General features: G+C 44.6%; 1 protein-coding gene across 12 annotated transcripts in view; it reads right to left on the bottom strand.

Annotated features, from left to right (window-relative positions):
• The window catches only part of SYNGAP1 (synaptic Ras GTPase activating protein 1), a 199911-nt gene that overhangs the window by 22898 nt on the left and 160877 nt on the right, over positions 1 to 16136 (bottom strand). For 8 of the 12 annotated variants that reach the window (XM_040442656.1, XM_040442660.1, XM_040442661.1 and 5 more), the window contains 6 exons: positions 9936 to 10080; positions 9693 to 9837; positions 9063 to 9302; positions 8339 to 8540; positions 7149 to 7333; positions 6390 to 6980 (listed from right to left, as the gene is read on the bottom strand). In XM_040442656.1, coding sequence (XP_040298590.1) covers positions 6390 to 6980; positions 7149 to 7333; positions 8339 to 8540; positions 9063 to 9302; positions 9693 to 9837; positions 9936 to 10080 — 1508 coding nt within the window. The remainder of the gene's footprint in view (positions 1 to 6389; positions 6981 to 7148; positions 7334 to 8338; positions 8541 to 9062; positions 9303 to 9692; positions 9838 to 9935; positions 10081 to 16136) is intronic. The other 4 variants (XM_040442657.1, XM_040442668.1, XM_040442658.1 and 1 more) reach the window with 3 other exon arrangements.

Genomic DNA, 16136 nt, shown 5'->3' with positions numbered 1-16136 from the left:
TTTTCCCCATATTAAAAATAAACATAATTAGCATTACTGACTCCCAAAATGCCTGTACTATTAAAATATAAGTATATTTATCCCATATGGCTAACAGAGTAACGGAAAAAACATCCAAATGGACAATTCGCCATTTTTTGTCGCTTTACCTACCAAAACAAATAGAATAAAAAGTGATCAAAAAGTCATATGCATGCTAAAATGGTATCAATCAAAAGTATAGATAGCCCCGCCAAAAATGAGCCCCCACGCAACTCTATAGGCGAAACTGTAAAAAAGTTATGGGGGTCAGAAAATGGTGGAGAAAAGAAAGTTATTTTTTTAAATATTAAAACACAAGAAAAAGTATATAAATATGGTATCGTTGTAATGAAGTTATCAGGTCAGTTTTACCGCATAGGGAATGTCGTAAAAATGAAACTCATAAAACTACGGTGGAATCGTGTTTTTTCCCCAGCTTCCCACTGCAATGTGCACACTATTAGATGGTGCCGTTAGCAAGTACAATTTGTCCCACAAAAAACAAGCCCCGATATGGCTACATGAACAGAAACATAAAAAAAAGGTTATGGCGTTGGGAAGACAGGGAGTAAAAAAAATGAAACCGCAAACATGAACAATCGCTGGGTCCCTAAGGGGTTAATATTGGTGGCCTATCCAATATCTTATCGGCAGGGGTCCGACACCCTGCATCTCTTCCGATCAGCTGTTTCAGAGTAGCATGGATGCTGGAAGTTGCTGCCGGTGTGTAGTGGACAGGGCTGGACATAGCACCGGAGTGGACATAGCACCGGAGTGGACATAGCACCGGAGTGGACATAGCACCGGAGTGGACATAGCACCGGAGTGGACATAGCACCGGAGTGGACATAGCACCGGAGCTGCTGATCAGTGGGAGTGCAGGGTGTTGAGCCCCCGCTGATCAGATATTGATGGTCTAATCTGAGCATAAGCCATCAATATTAAAATCTTGGACAGCCCCTTTAAGCTGTGGAAGATGCCACTTACCCTAATAATATATATACCAAAGTTTAAAGGGTCACTGAATTTTCAAAAAAATTGTGATATGTCATAGAGACGTACCAAAGTTTTTTTTTATCAGTGGGGGTGTGAGTGCTGAGACCCCCGCCGATTGCTCTTATATTGTGCTTTCTCTCCTCGCTGCAGAGGATGGAATCAAGACCGGCCCATAGACTCCAGAAGGAACGAACGTGTCTCTCGAGCGCCACCCTCTAGGTGACTGCCCTGCAGGTATCTGCCTAATCAGAGATACCCCCTAGTTGGGCTCATACGTGTTTCACGGTTCTCTAAGAGATCGGACATTGATTTATAACGTAGACATTTTTTGATTTGAACTGGAGGAAATCTCTTTTCCATATTTTCCCGGAAGCGTTGCTTTTGACTAGATTTCCAAAAGTAAAATCAGAACCCTAGTGAGAAAGAAGCTTTAACAAAGCTGACGACCATTACCCTCCTGTCTGTTACACAGGACTGTCTGTTACCCAGGACTGTCAGACTGTAACTCGTCTTATACCAGTCATAATGACATGGTGAAAACCATTCTTTGCAGCAGTTGTAAAACAAGCTGTTCTTTACCATTCAGTGCTGTGGGGACCTCTAGTGGTCAATATGCAACTGAACAAAACTTCAGAACAGAATTGTATATTGTAAATCATATATAAGCTACTGACGAGTGTTCCTGGAAAGCAGAACACGTAATGCCCATGGATTCTCCTCGCTGCTTCTCTTCAATCAGAGACAACTCGTTTCTGCCGGCACACAAACAATTATACGGACAGTGCGTTCAGTCAGTCGCCAGGCGCTTTCACTTTTTCACATTTTGTTAAGTTGTGGCCTAAAGTACTAAAAAGTTACATTTTTTCCCCATCGTTCTGCACTCAATCCCCCATAAGAAGAAAATGAGAACAGAATGGGAGAAATCTTTGCTAATTTATTGAAAAGGAAAAACTAAATGATTGCCTTGATTGACATAAGTCTTCAGCCCCTTTACTCAGGACATAAGTATTCAGCCCCTTTACTCAGGACATAAGTATTCAGCCCCTTTACTCGGGACATAAGTATTCAGCCCCTTTACTCAGGACATAAGTATTCAGCCCCTTTACTCAGGACATAAGTATTCACCCCCTTTACTCAGGACATAAGTCTTCAGCCCCTTTACTCAGGACATAAGTATTCAGCCCCTTTACTCAGGACATAAGTATTCAGCCCCTTTACTCAGGACATAAGTATTCAGCCCCTTTACTCAGGACATAAGTATTCAGACCCTTTACTCAGGACATAAGTATTCACCCCCTTTACTCAGGACATAAGTCTTCAGCCCCTTTACTCAGGACATAAGTATTCAGCCCCTTTACTCAGGACATAAGTCTTCAGCCCCTTTACTCAGGACATAAGTCTTCAGCCCCTTTACTCAGGACATAAGTCTTCACCCCCTTTACTCAGGACATAAGTCTTCAGCCCCTTTACTCAGGACATAAGTATTCAGCCCCTTTACTCGGGACATAAGTATTCAGCCCCTTTACTCGGGACATAAGTATTCAGCCCCTTTACTCGGGACATAAGTATTCAGCCCCTTTACTCGGGACATAAGTATTCAGCCCCTTTACTCAGGACATAAGTATTCAGCCCCTTTACTCAGGACATAAGTATTCAGCCCCTTTACTCAGGACATAAGTTTTCACCCCCTTTACTCAGGACATAAGTATTCAGCCCCTTTACTCGGGACATAAGTCTTCAGCCCCTTTACTCAGGACATAAGTATTCAGCCCCTTTACTCGGGACATAAGTATTCAGCCCCTTTACTCGGGACATAAGTATTCAGCCCCTTTACTCGGGACATAAGTATTCAGCCCCTTTACTCAGGACATAAGTATTCAGCCCCTTTACTCAGGACATAAGTATTCAGCCCCTTTACTCAGGACATAAGTATTCACCCCCTTTATTTAGGACATAAGTATTCAGCCCCTTTACTCAGGACATAAGTATTCAGCCCCTTTACTCAGGACATAAGTATTCAGCCCCTTTACTCAGGACATAAGTATTCAGCCCCTTTACTCAGGACATAAGTATTCAGACCCTTTACTCAGGACATAAGTATTCAGCCCCTTTGCTCAGGACATAAGTCTTCACCCCCTATATTCAGGACTTGGTTGAAGCCCCTTTGGCAGCAATTCCAGCCTCCAGTCTTGGAGATGATGCCACAAGGTTTACACACCTGGATTTGGGGACTTATTACCATTCTTCTCTGCAGATCCTCTCACGCTTTGTCAGGTTGGATGGGGACCATTGGTGGACGGCCATTTTAAGGTCTCTACAGAGATGTTCCATTGGGTTCAGGACTCTGGCTGGGCCACTCAAGGACATTCACAGAGTTGTCCCTAAGCCTCTCCTATGTTGTCCTGGCTGTGGTCTGAGGTCCAGAGCTCTGGATCAGGTTTTCTTAAAAATATCTCTCTAGTTTGCTCCATTAAGTTTCCCCTCACCTTTGACCCCACCAGCATGCTTCACTGCAAGGATGGTACTGGGCAGGTGAAGAGCAGTGCCTGGTCACCTCCAGACACCATGCTTAGAATTGAGGCCAGAACTTTCATTCTTGGCTTCCTCAGAACAGAGTTGTTTCTCTGAGAGCCCTTTAGGTGCTTTTTTTTGTTGTTGCAAACTTTCATGTCTATTACTCAGGAGAGGCTTCTTTCTGGACACCCTGCCATACACATTAGACTGAGTGCTGCAGTGATGGTAGACCTTCTGGAAGTTTCACCCATCTGCACACGTCCGCCAGTCTAGATCTCCTTGCACTGGCGTGAGAGGTGCTTGATTTATTAAGAAGCCTCTTAACAAATCGGGCGTATCTCTGTCCTGTCGTGCACCAGAAACAAAGCTTACGCCAGCTACAGGCTGAGTAGACCTCAGCTATAACTTCCGCCACTTTATGGCAAAAGTTAAAGTAAAAACGGCAAAGCCCCGCCCACTTCTGCTAAGCCAAGCTCCTTTTGCCGCCACTTCAGAAAAGTGCCGAGAAGCCAAAAAATTCGCAAATTATGGCGCACATTTGGTGTGTGCCATAATGTGTGACTTTTTTATGCAACAATAGTGGCTTAGTTAGCTTAAAGGGGTTCTCCAGGCTTTTTATATTTAATGTGCTTTGGTGAAATCTCGCGCCGTTCAGTATTCTGCACAGGCGCGGTGAGGAAGCTGGCAGCCTTTGAGCGTCTTTTCCTCACCCCGCCTGTGCCGAATGCTGAACGGCTTGAGATTTCACCAGAGCACAGGGCTGGCAGACAGATGTGAGCGCTGCCTGGCCCTGTCAATCAGGACTTGGAGGGAGGCGACAAAGGTGGGAGAACGGAGCCTCTAGGAGCAGGAACAACCTCCCCCCCCCCCGATCCTAGAGGCTAATTAGCATATTATAAAAGTTAGATTTCTGGCGTAACGGGGGCATAGATAAAAGTAGGAATAGGCGAGTTAGGTTTAGCTGACATTAGCACATCTCTAATGTCAGATAGCTTAATAGGGTTAAATCTGGTGAACCCTTTAAGAATTATGGAGGTCACTCCAGAGCAGCAGACATTTTTTGCCCCCTTCTTCTCCAGATCTGAGCCTCCACACAATCCTGCCTCTGAGCTCTACGGGCAGTTCTTTCCTCCTCATGGTTTGGCGCTTGTCAGCTGTGAGACCTTGTATAGACAGGGCTGTGTCTTTCCAGTCCAATCACCTGAATTTACCAAAGGTGACTCCTGTTTCACCTTTGAGGTGTAGAAACATCTCAAAGACAATCCAGAGAAATGGAAGGCCCCAGAGCTAAACTTCAAATGTCATAGGAAAGAGGCTGAATACTTACAGTACAGACCAAAAGTTTGGACACACCTTCTCATTCAAAGAGTTTTCTTTATTTTCATGACTATGAAGGCATCAAAACTATGAATTAACACATGTGGAATTATATACATAACAAACAAGTGTGAAACAACTGAAAATATGTCATATTCTAGGTTCTTCAAAGTAGCCACCTTTTGCTTTGATTACTGCTTTGCACACTCTTGGCATTCTCTTGATGAGCTTCAAGAGGTAGTCCCCTGAAATGGTTTTCACTTCACAGGTGTGCCCTGTCAGGTTTAATAAGTGGGATTTCTTGCCTTATAAATGGGGTTGGGACCATCAGTGGCGTTGAGGAGAAGTCAGGTGGATACACAGCTGATAGTCCTACTGAATAGACTGTTAGAATTTGTATTATGGCAAGAAAAAAAGCAGCTAAGTAAAGAAAAACCAGTGGCCATCATTACTTTAAGAAATGAAGGTCAGTCAGTCAGCCGAAAAATTGGGAAAACTTTGAAAGTAAGGGCTATTTGACCATGAAGGAGAGTGATGGGGTGCTGCGCCAGATGACCTGGCCTCCACAGTCACCGGACCTGAACCCAATCGAGATGGTTTGGGGTGAGCTGGACCGCAGAGTGAAGGCAAAAGGGCCAACAAGTGCTAAGCATCTCTAGGAACTCCTTCAAGACTGTTGAAGCTCATCAAGAGAATGCCAAGAGTGTGCAAAGCAGTAATCAAAGCAAAAGGTGGCTACTTTGAAGAACCTAGAATATGACATATTTTCAGTTGTTTCACACTTGTTTGTTATGTATATAATTCCACATGTGTTAATTCATAGTTTTGATGCCTTCATAGTCATGAAAATAAAGAAAACTCTTTGAATGAGAAGGTGTGTCCAAACTTTTGGTCTGTACTGTATGTCCATGCAAAATTAAAGTTTTGCCTTTTTCTAAAAAAAAATTGCAAACATTTCTAAAATTCTGATGGGGAAAAACGTGCATTTTTTTTTATTTTATCGCAGGGTTGCAACATAACAAAATGTGAAAAAAGGGAAAGTGTCTGAAGACTTTCTGAACGCATAGTGAAGGCCTCCATTAAGCACTGACCAATCGGCTGAGGGTAACTTGCTCATTTACTCTATTCAGCCCTATAGTGTGTTAGATGTAAGATGCCACTCTCAGTTTGGCTGAGGGTTCTCAATTCACAATGCAAGTGATGGCTGTGTTACATTGACCTGCATCGTGACCCCCCCCCCCCCCCCCCCCAAAAAAAAGCACCTACAATAGGAAAGCTGCTCTCCAATAAGGCAGCTCCTAAAAGGGCTGAATGAGACCAAAGAAGAAGATGTTTTCATATGAGAACAACGCCTTCGTCTGTGTTGTGTTATGTACTAAGTGTAGGACACGGACGTGTGACACACATATGGTATAACTATATATAAATATATAGTGATATATACATATATGAATATATATGTATATAAAGTGATGTGTCATACCACCTCTCTACTCTTCCCACCTACACCCCAATCTTGCGCCCCCTAGCGGGGCTGGTACCTGAACTCTGACCCCTGCCGATTGAACTCGTCGCTGTAGCTGTGACTGTGCAGCATGTGCTTTCCGGAGCTTAAGTCCTCACTCTTGCTGTAGCCATGGAATGGGGCAAAGGCATCTGCTCCAGGGTCCGGCCGGTGAGGAGGCGGGTGAGAGGATGGTGCAGCTGGGCCATCGGGGGCCATGTGGAAGAGCGGGTTCTGGAAGGACAAGGGAATGCGCAGCTGCTGAGCCGAAAGCCCATCGGTGGTAACGCCCATCTGACTGAGCCGCAGACCAGCCGCAATGCTAGACCCACTGCCCTGGGAGAGCCGGCCCCCTGGGCGAAGTCCCCCGGATATGGAGGCCTGACTGGAGTTGAGCAGGTCCCCTACAGCATGCAGGTTGGACACACTGTTCATGCGGCTATCCTGCAAGTCTAACATGGAAACACTTTTGTTCACACTCAGCATCTTCTGGTCTGGCTCAGTGATGTCTGAGCTGCTGGTGCAATAAGCAGGTGAGGAACGGGTCAGTGGGCGACGCGACACAAAGAACATATCCTTGGAGGACTTGTCCTTGGTCGGTGAAGGTAGACGGGTCATGTCAATGGAGCTGAGGGGAGAAAAAAGTGAAAATGCAATAAATGCAACAATCAGGCAGGGTTGCATTCTTCCTCCTTTATAAACTAGCACAAGACAGTGCAGTACTGCTGCTACAGCTATGACATCCGCCTGGGTCCCCGATTTCCTTTCGGTATAGATATATTATGCAGGTACACACCTGTTGAGGTCTCGCACCAGGTAGCTCTGGAGCTCCGCTGATGGCCCCCTCAGGACAACGGGTTTTGGAGGTGGCAGCCTTTCTTGATGACTTGGCTGCCGCTGGATGTGGGGGTTCCTGAGCGCTAGGCTAATGTCGTTGAGAAGGCGAGGGAGGGGCCCCAGCTTTATAAGAGCGTCCTGATCCAATAGTTGTAAAAGAGCAAAAGATATATTAGTAAGACAGGGCGTTCAGATAACAACTTTCCTATTATATGGTCATAATGAATGTGGATGTCCACCATATTACACGGCCTACAATAATATATATACATTATATTACACAGCCTGGAATACTAGATCACATTATATTACATAGTATACTACAGTATATTACATAGCAAGACCTCATGCACACAAACTTATTTTCTTTGGGCGCCCGTTCCGGGTTTTTTTTTGCGGACCATATACGGAACCATACATTTCAATGGACCCGCAAAAAAACTGAAGTTACTCCGTGTGCATTCCGTTTCCGTATGTCCGTATTTCCGTTCGGAAAAAAAAATAGAACATTTCCTATTATTGTCCGCATTACGGACAAGGACAGTACTGTTCTATTAGGGGCCGGCTGTTCCATTCCGCAAAATATGGAATGCACATGGACGTCACCCGTATTTTTTGAGGATCAGTTTTTGCGGACTGCAAAATACATACGGTCGTGTGCATGAGGCCTAACACTATGGGGGACATGTATCAATGTCTGTGGTGACGTAAAAAAGTAGCAAATTATGGCACATGCCATATTTGTGCCAGAATTTGTGACTTTTAGAGGGGCGGGGCTTCAAGGGAGGGGCGGGCCTAGCACAGCACCCAGGATTTCCTATAACTTATGCCAGGAGTTGGCATGAGCTATAGCTCCTAGCTGGTATAGACCTGAATTTCTGGCACATGAACTGCCAGGGATGCAACTAATTTATTAAGAGGCATCTCACTCCAGTGCAGGGGGATCAGGACTGGCGTATGAGAATCTCCCCCCGATGTATTCCATAGTATAATACAGAAAATGACACAACCTAGAATAGTACATTCTATTACATAGTATAGTATAATATACTACAGTATATTACATCATCTAGAATACTGTAGTATAATATATTACACAGTGTATTTCATAGCACGCATGTTCTCTGCCATAAATATCCTTATACTTACTTTACTCAGCTGGGGAATCACTTCCCATAACAGGGCGTGTAAAGTGCTCAGCTCCCGCCCCAGGTCGATGTAGCCCTCAAAGTTGCTGCTGTTGGTCAGCGCATCCATGTTGGAGATCTCATACAGGAAATTCTGCATATTGGCCAACTCCGTCTCCAGGAACTCATTCATGAAGGACATGTGCTCTTCCTTACTGCTGAATCTGATGAGAGCGGCATCTCAGTATTGATCCATATGCACAAAATTAACTCCTACCTGTCGAACTGATGGACCAGTCTCCGTACCCCGAAGTAACCACCCGTCAACTCAGACTAGTGTCTCCAGTGTCACCAAGGGTGAAGTGTGTTATCACGTAGCATTATATGTCTAAATAATGGATCCCTGAAGCAGTCATGGCCGTGCACTCGATGAAAAGGGACAATTTCAACCAAATTGCCGGCACTAATAGAATATGCCTATTCATGTCCGCAATTTTTCGGGAATGGAAATGCGGACCCGGAAGTGCGGGTCCGCATTTCCGGAGCCGGGCCGCACATCCTGCGGCCCCATAGAAATAAATGGGTCCGCAATTTTGTTTCAAAATTGCGGACGTGTGAATGGGGCCTTATGGTATTGTCCATCTGTAAGGTTCTAGGTGAGGATGTCACTATGTCACCCCAATGACTGGGTCTAACGCTCCCCTCTCTCTCCCTGTGCCACTCCCCACCCCTGCCCCTACTCTCACTTGAAGTTGAAGTTGGCCAGGTTCTGGATGACCTTAGCGATGAGTGTGAGGGTCCTAGATGTTTGCTCATCAGGATATTCCTGCATCAGGCTGAAGAGGCTGGGGGACATGATGGCCGGACACAGGAAGCGGAGGAAGAGAGAGGCACTGATGAGTCGATCTGCTATGTCTTCACGGCCGCGCTCCGCACAGCGCATCCTCCATGAAGCAAAGACCTCTTTCAACTCCCGGGGAAACACACTAAGAAAGGTAAAAGGAAGGAAACGGGGAGAAAAAAAAAAAAAAAGAGGAGTTAGAAAACAAGACACGACAAATACTTAAAGTGGACCTATCATCTACAGAAAGTGAAGGCTGATCCGGTGTCCTATGAAACCAATATGGCTGCCTCCATTGTAGGTGCCAGGTACACTTTAAATGTAAAAGAAGAGGGAGTGGGAACACATAATGACCAACAAAGAGGAGGAAAATAGTCGTGAAGGTGAATAAGAATACAAGGATGGGAAATACAGAGAGGAAGGGATATCAACAGCACGGAAAGAGACAGAGGAAAAGTCAAATGTAATGGATAATGACTAACATATAATGTCTTATTCTTTTCCTGGAAATGACATCACATGACCAGACACTGACCAATGGGAGTTGAAGACTTTGCAAAGCGCAAGTTCGCAGCACATCCTGAGATTGGCCTGGTGATCGGGCAGGGCAGAAGGTGGACAACGCATGGGGTCAACCTCGCAGTCCTCCTCTGATTCATATAGAGCCCGAATAAACTCACCTGCAAAGGAGATGGGGTGAACGTGGCTCTGAGCAGGGCCGCAGGAGTATATGTGGCATTTTATGTGTCTACAGAGAGGGAACGACGAACAGTCTTACCAATGGCTTCCTTGAGGTATCTCTGTCCTATCAGTTTCAGATACTCCTCTATGGCTTTAGTTGCAAGTGTGTTCTCACGGAGAATAAGGTGCTCTCTATCAAGGAAGCGATCGACCTCTGTCATAGCCATGTCCGAGAGGAAGTCCTGCGAAGAAAGACATGGATCGTGTCTGGGTGGAGGAGGACATGGTGCCAACAAATCCCATAGTCATCAAACTATACATTGAAAGCAAGCAAACAGTATGCAGTAAAATGTAATACAAAGCCGTAAGTGGAAAACGATCTGGAGGGTCGTCAGTCCCATGCCGATGCCAAAAGCTGACGTGTTCTAGCAGCCGCAATGTGACGGCCTCATCTCCGAGGCTGCTGTATAAGCCTTTGGTATAGGGGTCTTATTCTTCTCATATGACTGCGTGCAAAGATACAATGTCTTTAAGGTTCTGGTCACATCTGTGGAAGCCACAATGTGTCTGACAGATTCCACCAAGGGGTGCGATGGCGCTGGATCAGAGGGGGACTGGAGAAGTGGGATTCAGTCAACCACTCCGAGGAAACGAGGGATCAAAGAGGAAAAAAATCCAACCTGTTCAATCCTCGTTCTCCACTGGAAAAAGTTGGTGGATATTCATGTTGACCCGATAGGCCTGAGACTCTTGGCAAGTTCAGCTAGGGCCCAGTGATGGCTAACCTCCAGCACTCCAGCTGTGGTTAAAATACTACAACTCCCAGCATGCTCTATTCATTTCTGTGGAGTTCTGAGAACAGCCAAGCAAGTGTGCATCTTGGGAGTTGTAGTTTCACCACGGCTGGAGTGCCGGAGGTTAGCCATCACAGGGCTAGGCTTCTTCTCGGGGATGACTTGTAATGGTCAAATCTCCACCCAAATCTTATTAAATCCTCTATAACTGTATCTAGTATTCTCTCCGGTGTGCAGTGATGGCGAGGTATCAATGGGCCCCTCCGATCTCCTGGTTACAGTGAGAATACAATGGAGGAGGCCGGGCCTCGAAGAAACAGACATTTAGAATCAGCTCCACTGGACGCACAGTTCTCTGAACATTTATGGAGACATTTATTAAGACCGGCGTTCATACCCCTTGAGCATGATGCGCCTAAGTTATGTAGAGGCGCCGGCCTAAATTTACACAAGCTTCCTTGCTGGCTTAGATTTAGATAATTTTCTATGCCTAAGGCCTCATGCACACGACAGTTGTTTTTTGCGTCCGCAAATTGTGCGTCCACCCAAAAAAACTGATGCGGCATCCGTTTTTTTTTTTTGGGAGGATCCGTATTTTTCCACAGATCCCTTGTAATAAATGCCTATCCTTGTCCGCAAATGTGAAAAAAGTAGGACATGCACTATTTTTTTTGCTGAAGGGAAACACGGACAACGGACGCGGAACACAAACGGATGAACTATCAGCATTTTTTTGCTGACCCATTGAAATGAATGGGTCGCCATCCTATCCGCAAAACAAAACGGAACGGAGGCCGAGAAAAACAACGTGTGCATGAGGCCTAAAACAGAGAACATAGAAACTGATAAATGAGACGGCCCTACCGGCCTGCCCCTGCCACCCTGCCTTTTTTACGACCTGGCATCAGCGGGGAAAAGTCGCAAATCCAAAGGTGTAAGACAAAAAAATTGGAGTATATATAATAATAAATGACCCCCTTAATCTTTCGGGTTTAGAGAGGATATATTCATACCATATATTTTAGACTAAATGATGCAAAAAAATTCTTGTTACGAAGTATTTACGTATGTGTAAGGTATTAAAAAAAATATATATGAGTCTTACTAAATCAACAATTAATTCCCCAAGAGAAAAAGACCCTTAAAATAACAGTATTAGTAATCATTAAAACCTAATGCCCAAACTATGGTTAGGATACCATGCCAGTCAGTCACATACGGATACAGATGGTATCGGTTTGTATCTATACTTGTTAAGAAGTGCCTGCCTCATATAGCATTGCCAGACCCCCGACTGCTTCCTCAATGATCGGATATGCTGTTGTCATGTAGGGTAGGATGAAGTGCAGCCCTCCACTGGCCCTACAGACTTGCACGATCCACCCTAAATGGAGGCCCACAACTTGGTGACGCTTCCTGACTTGTGCAGGGGCCTAAACCTAGAGGGGTAAAAGAGTAGTAAGACAGAAAGAGGTCAAAACCGGACAGACAAAACCAGGGCCGGATCAGAATGTTAGAGGGATAATTAGCAGTCAGCCGCGAGGTCAGGGACAATCGAAAAGTCCTTATACCAGGAATCCAAACAATAGTTCAATACATGCTAGTGAGGCAAAGAAGACCAATCACAGGCATAATACATAATAATAATAATAATAATAATAATAATAATACATAATAATAATGATAAAAAATAATCATAATAAATAATCATAATAAATAATAATAATAATAAATAAATAATAATAATAAAAATAATAATAATAAAAAATTATCAGAATAAATAATAATAATAATAATAATAAATAATCATAAATAATAATAATCATAATAAATAATCATAATAATAAATAATAATAATAAATAATAATAATAATAATAAAAAAATCATCATACTAATAAATAATAATCATAAATAATAATAATAATAAATAATCATAATAATAAATAATCATAATAAAAAATAATAATAATAATAGGCACCTGATGCCAGCCGCTGCCTGTTTAAATCTCCCACTGACAGGAAGCATGTGACACCTGATTGGCCCGACGTTCCTGCCCCCTGATAGGCTGACCAGCCCGTATGTCAGCGGCGCTGGTTGCCACAGCAAAGGAAAAACCCTGGCTGTGCCGACAGACCCCCTGGCTGTGCCGACAGACCCCCACATCATCAGACCTACAGAGGGAAGCACACTTACCTGCTCCCCGCTGCCACGCTGTGGTCCCGCTTGTCAATATTTGGATTGATGGAGGTGACACGATGCATGGGGGACACAGCCAATGACTGCTGCAGTGGGCACATGTGGCCCCCATCAAACCAGACATTGAAAAGCGGGACCAAAGCACGGGCAGCAGCCTATTGAAGGAGCTGGAACCATGTGGCGCGGGGCAGGTAAGCACTTTTCCCTCTGCAAACCTGGCGTTGTGAGGGGAGGGGGGCGTTATGGTGGTGGATAAGCCCTTCAAAAGAGCTTTCAAAATCATCACAAAGTCCTAATATCACGCTGAAATCCTCATATCACAGACAGTTCAGCCGGTCGAGATAAACCACCGACAGCAATATCTCTGCAGCCAACCAACAAGACCCAAGGCTCGAGGGGGGTTCGTCAATACTTCAGTCAATACTCGGAAAACCTCACCTTTGTACCAGCTAAAAATCCAGCCTCTACCTCTCCGAAAAGTATTTAATAATTCAGCCGGGATGTAATGTGACAGAAGATGGGAGATTAATTTCTCCTCGTAAGACGCAGAGATACTTTACCACCTGCTGCGCAGAATGTAGACCCAATACAAATCAGACTTGTTTCGTAAAGTCCAGTTTAACCAAAATATGGTAACTTTAATGGAGTTCAACAAAAGACGAAAAAAACGCAATTCACAGTTAATATGCTACATAAAAATGATCGCTTAAAGGGCAATTCCTATGGGAAGCATTCAGGTGTGAGACCCACATCCAGTGACGCCCCATGGCTGCCTCCCTTCTCCATTGATATGGAACTCGAATGAACAGCTATCTCCACAGATTTCAATGGTGAGGGCCCCATCTCCAGTCAGACCAATACATGTGTTATGTCCGAATTTCTGCATTAAAGGGGTTCTGCAGTTCTTTTGAACTGATGATCTATCCTCTGGATAGATCATCAGCATCTGATCGGGACCCCCGCCGATCATCTGTGTGAGAAGGCGCGCCGCAGCCTTCTCTCGGTTTACCGCTGGCCCAGTGACGTTACGACTAGTATCACTGGCCTGGGCGGGGCTAAGCTCTGTTCATTTGAATGGATCTTAGCCCCGCCCAGGCCAGTGATACTAGTCGTGACGTCACTGGGCCAGCGGTAAACAGTGAGAATGCCGCGGCGCTACTGCCAGCGCCGCTACCTTCCCAAACAGCTGATCGTGGCGGTCCCGGGTGTCGGACTTCCCGCCGATCAGATGCTGATGATCTATCTAGAGGACAGGTCATCAGTTTAAAAGAACTGCAGAACCCCTTTAACTTTGTTGTCCTAGACAGCAACCATCACCGAGCAATATGAAAGCTATTCATTGAGCGGACCCTCAGAAAACCAATAAAACAATAAACCGGGCTCCCACAACCTCCGTGGCTTTCCTGTGAGCCCAGGCCTCGCTCCAGAGGAACGTCCTGTCAGTCCTTCTCTATTCATATTGTGTGAATATACTGACAAAGAAAACTGAGATCAAGGCTTTCTGTTCTGTTTCCAATTCTATCTCTACGATTTCTAAGACGTGAGCGATAATCACCTTCCATTCATAAAAATTAAAGTCATTCGAAAGAAAGAGGCCATCAGGAACATTTAATGTATGGGATCTTTAGATCTTTGGAGTATTGTGCTCTACAAAATAGATGGCAGCACATCACGTCTGAAGAAGAAAGCCAGCCGTCCCTGGAGATCACTGACGAAGGACTAAGATGTTGGTCAGTGTCGGGGTTCTCTAGATTCCTGGGGTACAAAGAGCTAGGAAGAATTTAACGATGGCAACCCAACCTAGTACATCAATGGAGGTCAAATATCAAAGCCTAGTGTGCAAGCACGACCACTGCTGCTAGATTTCAGGGTGGTCATAACCGTGGAAACGAGCAGTGTATAATGTGATGGAAAAATGAATCCAGCCGGCAAAGGAGGCAATATGGACAATCACAATACATTAGTAAGTGGCTTGTATTAACTTCCTCTACATGATAAATGCTGTTTGCTGAAGTGAGACGACCACTTTAAGAGCTGTAACCTATTAAAAAATAAAATTCACCTGTCCGCAATTCTGCCATTGGAGCACCACTGCCCCACTTCCAGCAACTTCCCACCCCCACATCACCAGAATTAGCTTTGCCTCGTGACCACTGCAGCCAACCACTGGCCTCAGCAGTCACAGGTGCTAGAACAGAACGTTGCTATTAGTACTTCATTAACAGTGACAAGCGCTCTAGTACATCACGTGTGACCACTAAGGACAATGAGGTGGTCACTGGACTAAGTCACTTCCGGTCTGATGGAGACAGGTGAGGTCTTTTTATATTTTTTTTATTGCACACAGGTCATGACTAGGGATCAGCGAATTGACTTCGGATGAAACATCCGAAGTCGATTCGAATAAAACTGCGTTCTAATACTGTACGGAGCAGGAGTTCAGTACATCATTAGAATGTATTGGCTCCGATGAGCCGAAGTTATTGCTTCGTGAGACTTCGCGCAATAACTTCATAAATTAATTTGTACTGTCAAAAAAACATTTCCCGAACTCGGTTTCGGTTCCAAGTGGAAGCAATAACTTTGGCTCATCGAAGCCAATACATTCTAATACTGTAGTGATCTCCTGCTCCGTACAGTATTAGAACGCAGTTTTATGCGAATCGACTTCGGATGTTTCATCCGAAGTCGATTCGCTCATCCCTAGTCATGACCATTTGAGTTGTCAGCTTCTAGGCCAGACGACGCCTTTTACAAGAGGATCAACTTCACACTATTTTATAATGCTGATTATATGTTTATTGTCTATGTCATGAAACTAGCTTTTTTTGTAAAAATTTTAAAATCTATAAATTGGAAAAAAAAGAGATCTGTAAAATACTGTTGATGTCCAAAACACCTAAATCTTGTGGGGCCTCGGTATAACCATCTAGGACACACAGCCGCACGCCGCCAGTAAAAGCTGACACATCACTTTAGTAATATGGATGAAGTCCATGTGCATTCCGTTTTTTGCGGAACGGAACAGCTGGCCCCTGATAGAACAGTGCTATCCATTGTCCGTTACGCGGACAATAATAGGACATGTTCTATCTTTGAACGGAACGGAAATACGGAAACGGAAGGCATACGGAGTACCTTCAGGTTTTTTTGCAGATCCATTGAAATGAATGGTCCGAATACGGAACGCAAAAAACGGAATGTAAACGGAAAATAAAATGTTTGCGTGCAAGAGGCCTAAGAGTGCTTTGCTGGTGACCTACATGATTTAAAGGAACACTTCAGACATGTCAGACACCTGCCATA

The sequence above is a fragment of the Bufo bufo genome, chromosome 8 (genome assembly GCF_905171765.1).
Source record: "Bufo bufo chromosome 8, aBufBuf1.1, whole genome shotgun sequence".
Lineage (NCBI taxonomy): Eukaryota > Metazoa > Chordata > Amphibia > Anura > Bufonidae > Bufo > Bufo bufo.
This window is presented reverse-complemented; position numbering and strand designations above follow the sequence as displayed.